At 30.3% G+C, this 5,464-nt stretch overlaps 1 protein-coding gene across 1 annotated transcript; it reads left to right on the forward strand.

The window, feature by feature from the left end:
• Positions 1 to 27: 27 nt before the first annotated feature.
• Positions 28 to 2,055, forward strand: LOC125852038 (low-temperature-induced 65 kDa protein-like). Its single transcript, XM_049531778.1, has 3 exons — positions 28 to 193; positions 1,278 to 1,436; positions 1,607 to 2,055. The coding sequence occupies exons 1-3, from the start codon at positions 28 to 30 to the stop codon at positions 1,900 to 1,902; spliced, it is 621 nt and encodes a 206-aa protein (XP_049387735.1). The 3' UTR covers positions 1,903 to 2,055.
• Positions 2,056 to 5,464: the final 3,409 nt, after the last annotated feature.

Here is a 5,464-nt window from a genome sequence, read left to right on the forward strand (position 1 = left end):
AACCAAATTGAAAAGTTTTTGGATTTTATGGAGGCTCAACAGTACCGTGCTAATGAAAAATATGAAGATGAATTAGTGGTGGAGGGGAATAAAGTTGGATTGAAAACAGCATTAGAGGATGATCCAAATGCACCAAAACAGGATAAGTCTGCTTCTAATTATCAGACTAAAGTTACTGATCCAACAGGCGCTAGTAAGTCTTGTTTCTCCCTTACTCAATTTTGATATTTAGGCGTAACACATAAATATGCTCTTTATTTCATCTTCAATTCGGGTTAATTTTTGTAGTACATAAGTAGACACATAAATTTATTAACATTTGAGTTTTTAATGAATTGAAATGAGTTAAACTTATGAATGGGTGCGTCAATACCCGCATAATTTTAAATAGATTAGGCGGGTTGAATTTGATTTTGCCACTCCGAGTGTCCTTCCAATTTTTTTTTGGGCGTACAAAAGAAGTACTTGAACTTTTATAAAATAAACATCTGAGTTCTACCTGACGTATCATAAATATTTTATACCGATAGATTAGACATGAATTGATCGAGTTTAGCATTGTAAGGAAATTATCACGACATGTACGTGTATATCAGGTAATTGATCAAATTTATTATAAGATACTCCCTCTTTTTAAAAAAGCCGTTTAAAAAAGAATGATCTAGTTTGACTTGAAACGGAGTTTAAGAAATTTTATTTTTTTTAATTTTGTGCTTTTAAATTAAAGTTATATTAAATGTACTAAAATGCCCTTTGATCTCGTGATCTTAAACATGCCACGTGGAAAGTTGAAGCTAAAGTTTTTTCCAAAAAAGAAAACGGTCATTCTTTTTGAAACATACTACTCCCTCTGTCCCAATTTATGTGACACATTTCGTTTTTCGAGAGTTAAACAGTTTAAGTTTGATCGAGAATTTGCTCGTGAAATCTTCAAAAAATTTTAAATAAAATTTATATATTTGTAAACTACATAAAAAGTACTATAAGTATTAATAATTGATAATTCAAAATATTTTAAAAATATAGGAAAACTTTACGATTAAAGATAAACTTGTTTGAATTTTGAAATTCGAAATGTGTCACATAAATTGGGACAGAGGGAGTAAAAGGAAATTATATCATTCTTTTTTAAACAGAGAGTAACAAATTACAACAGGGTCATCAATCCACATCATTTTTTTTGAGGTTACAAACCGGACATGTAATTTTTTTACTCTTATACTGACGATGTATGTAACTTATTGAATGAAATTAATATTAATGCGTATTTATAACAGATAGCGAGGAGGTAGGAACTACTCCGCTTGTAGAGTCATTCGAGAAAATGAGCGTAAAGGAAGAAATAAAGCCAGAGAAAGGAGCGTCAATGAAGAACTACTTGGCAGAGAAATTCAAGCCGCGAGATGAAGATAAGGCACTTTCTGAGGTCATTTCAGGTATGCATAAAATGGATGAGTTAAATTTGTGCGGGTTAAAATGGATGAATTGAGTTAAATTTGACATGTTAAAATGAGTTCGAGTTAACGAATGAAAGAGGTTATGGACTTGGCAAAAAGTTGTTGTTGGTCGTATTTTTATGGATTAATTTTGTCATCTCTAATTTCAGGCAAACTTGCGGGACGGAAGGATAAAACCAAGGGTGCTGAACAGGCAAAGCCAACAGAAAAAGTGAAGGAAAAACTAACGGAAAAAATGGAAAAACCGGAGGGCGTGGCGACACAAAAAGGCTCTACCGATGAACAGAGGGCGGCGACTGCTGCTGCGGCAACAACGCATGTTGAAGGTGCAGGAAAGAGTATGATAAATAGGCTTAAAGGTGTTGCTAGTTCATGGCTTAACAAAGCACCAGCAGCAGCACCACCATCACAACAGACTCCTACTAGTACTACACATGGTACTTAATTAGTTAGTTATAAATGCTTCTATATACTTTATCAAAAGTTTTTTTTATATGTTGGTTTGTCTTGTGTTTGTTTTGTTAGGTGTTTTGGTTTGAGCTCAAAGTGTAATGAGTTGTGTAAATAGATTATGTTTGTTTTGAACTGAGTGGTGTTTGTTTTGTGTTGTATACCTTCTTAGTTTCTATGTTAAAACTTTTAGTTGAATTACTTCATATTATGTATGGCTCTTAGTATATGAACTTGAGGGGTCATAGGTTTATTGTTCCCAACAATTTAAGAAATTATGATAAATAATGTGTTTTGAAATTATTGATGATACCCTGGGTGCTACTGTTCTAGTTATTCTGTCTTATGGTAAAGTAAAATACAGATATGTAAATAGATATGGTTACAAGTTCAATGTTAATAATGAAGAAACAAGTTCAATGTTAATAATAAAATCTTTCATGAGAAATATACTTCAATGTAAAAGTATATTGAAATGAAATGACAATTCTGCTAAGTTAAAAATGAAATTGATTGAAATGGATAATATAATTAATTATTGCGGTCATTTCAGAAATAAATATTGAGACCAATGCGAGAAAGTGGGTGATGTACTATGGTGCTACAAAGTACATTTGTATAATTAAAGAAAAATGATTTTGTGTTATATATCCAAGTTGATGAAAATTAAGAAATTATTTATTTTGGTAGTTTACGAATCTCTAAAATTCTTGGAGAGGAAAAAATTCTTCTTGAACTCACATCTGGTAAAACTTTAATACTGACTCATGTATTGCAAGTTTCTGATACTTGAGGTCTCTCATATGAGACTCTGGCCTAGTTGCCGGAACTGTCATTAATATCAGCATGCATGATCTATTGACACAAAATCGTGTTGAACTGTGAAATTATTGACGTCAAAATATGATTGATAAGTCTCTGATTTGCAAAAAGAATTATTGATCCACAGAAATATTTATTTTATCAATAATTCTATAAATTAAGTTTTATCAATCTAAATTCGATTTATACTCCAAAGACACTATACTTATTATTGCATTTAATCTATGCAAATCCACAAGTTCAATCCTTTATGTATAAATTCTTTTGAAATATATGGGTCGTAAGTAAATTATCTATTTCAAAAGAATAATTTTTAAAAGTGTTTTTAAAGTCTTCAAAGATGTATTAAAAAGGGTAAGAACTATTTGGTTCGCGATATTAATTAAAATAGTCTACAAATTCTAATTAATATTTGTATTACTAATCTCCACATTACTATTCTATACACTATCAATGTTTGTACCAAACGACCCTTAAATCTTTTCTTGGAGAAGTGATAAATGAAAGGATGTGCTGGCTCTTTCTTGAAAGCTTTACTCCATGTGGCAAGTTAATGTCAAGTGTCATAGACACTTGTCTTATGATGAGCTTCTCCTTGGCCTATACATTGGCTCTTTTCCTTTGTAAAATTGTATCAAAAAACTCTTTTAACATTTTTCTTTCTTGGTCTCTAACTTACTCCCCTCTCATTCTTCTCTCTTTTAGTTAATTCAACATTTTGCAGCTTTGTTATTTTATTTTTTCTTTAATAGCTTATTAATGTTAATTAATTTGTTAATTCATGTATCACCTATTTAATTAGAGAAGATTTGTTTAATCTTGAGAAAATATTTTACATTATTGAAATAATTTTTGCACGACTCAAGTATTAGTGTATTACTTAAAATATTATCATAGTAACATTCATCGAAATATTATATTTCATTAGTAATTTGAAAAATATGTGTCAAGTGCACAAGTGTTTAATGACACTTGTACTAATACTTGTCATGGTTTCACCCTTTGTCTTCTACTATATATACTCTTTCCTTCTGTGCTTCAGCAATAAATACTTTCCTTCTGTGCTTCAGCAATAAATACAACCAAAAAAAATGAGAAGTTAAAAGTAGCAAATGTACATCCTTTATCTACTTCTACTCATTCTTTCTCTCTGTTCTTTCTTGTTTATTTTATGATTTCTCCTAAATAATTTGTTGATGTTAATTAATTTGTTAATATCACAACAATAATAAAACTATTTATTCCGCAATAAGAGTATTAATAAGATGAGTATTATTACTATAATATTTTTAAGTAGTACATAATTAGTATTTGAGTCGTGTTGGGTACTGTCTTAAGAAATTATTTCAACAGTGTGAAATATTTCTCCATGATTAAAAGACATAAACAAGTCTTTTCTAATTGAATAGAGGATACAAGAATCAGAAAATTAATTAACATCAATAAGTTATTAAAGGATAATCATAAAAATAAACAACAAAGAAAAGAGATAAGGAACGTGCTACTTTTTGCTTTTCATTTCTTTTGTTGTGTATATCGCTGAAGCACAAAAAAAAATGTAGTACAAGGCAAAGGGTAAACATAACAAATGTTAGCGCAAGTGTCATTAAACACTTGTGCACTTGACACATATTTTTTCACTTGTCATCAAAGTTTCTTAATAACACATTTTGAAGACTTCTTAAACACACTTCAAAAATAATTCTTTTGAACCAAATCATTTTACTTACAATCTCCCACATATTTTTCAAATGAATTTACAAAAAAAAATTAACTTGCTGGATTTTTACATGGATAAATTCTAATAGTTGGTCCCTTGAACTAACTATTTTTATAATATTTTTATGAACCAATAATTCGTTGTAAGATAGGGATTTATCAATCATATTTTGACCTCAAAAATTTTATTATTCGACGCAATTTTGCGCTAGAAGGCCGCATTTTTGCGCTAGAAGGCCATGCACATACCTAATTATTTATGAAAGCTCTAGAGATTAGATCAAAGTCTCATAAGAGCGATCACACTTAACTTCTCCTGTAGGTGAATTCATGAAGTGTATATTGTTTTCAATACACTAGCTTTAATTAAGGACTATCAATTCATTAAGAGTTAATAACTCTTCCCTCATAATTAATAGTAGTTCAAGCACTCTTAGTTAGTGCGCAATTGCGCAATGTCAATATTGACTTGTTATTACCCATATGAAGCTCCTTCATGAGATTTCCAATCACATAGGTTGGGTTACTATCATTATTGCCAATCGCATTGGCCTTAAACTCATCTCTTTTGAGGTTAGACGAATTAATTTTCTTCCCACAATTTTAATCAATTCATTGACTGAATTCAATTTTGATTGCAATTACTCCATCTCTCAGTAACTGCTTAACGGCATAATGCCTTACTACTTTTACTTATAAAATTTATTCTTTGTAATATCAATTGCAGCTTGACAGTCAAAGTCTATAAATATAGAAGGCAATTCATCCTTTATTAAATATTTTCTAAGAAATTTTTTAGCCACTAAGCCTCAGGACTAATGAACTCCAGAGCTGCAAATTCTGACTCCATAGTCGATCTAACTCATAAGTTTAGCTGATTTTTAGGCTATTGCACCATCACTTAAGATAAACACATATCAACTAGTGAATTTCTTCTAATTATCTGAATCAGAGATCTAAATTGCATCACAATACCCTTCTACATAGAAGGAGATCCACTATACATGATATTATAA

Source organism: Solanum stenotomum, chromosome 1, assembly GCF_019186545.1.
Source record: "Solanum stenotomum isolate F172 chromosome 1, ASM1918654v1, whole genome shotgun sequence".
NCBI lineage: Eukaryota > Viridiplantae > Streptophyta > Magnoliopsida > Solanales > Solanaceae > Solanum > Solanum stenotomum.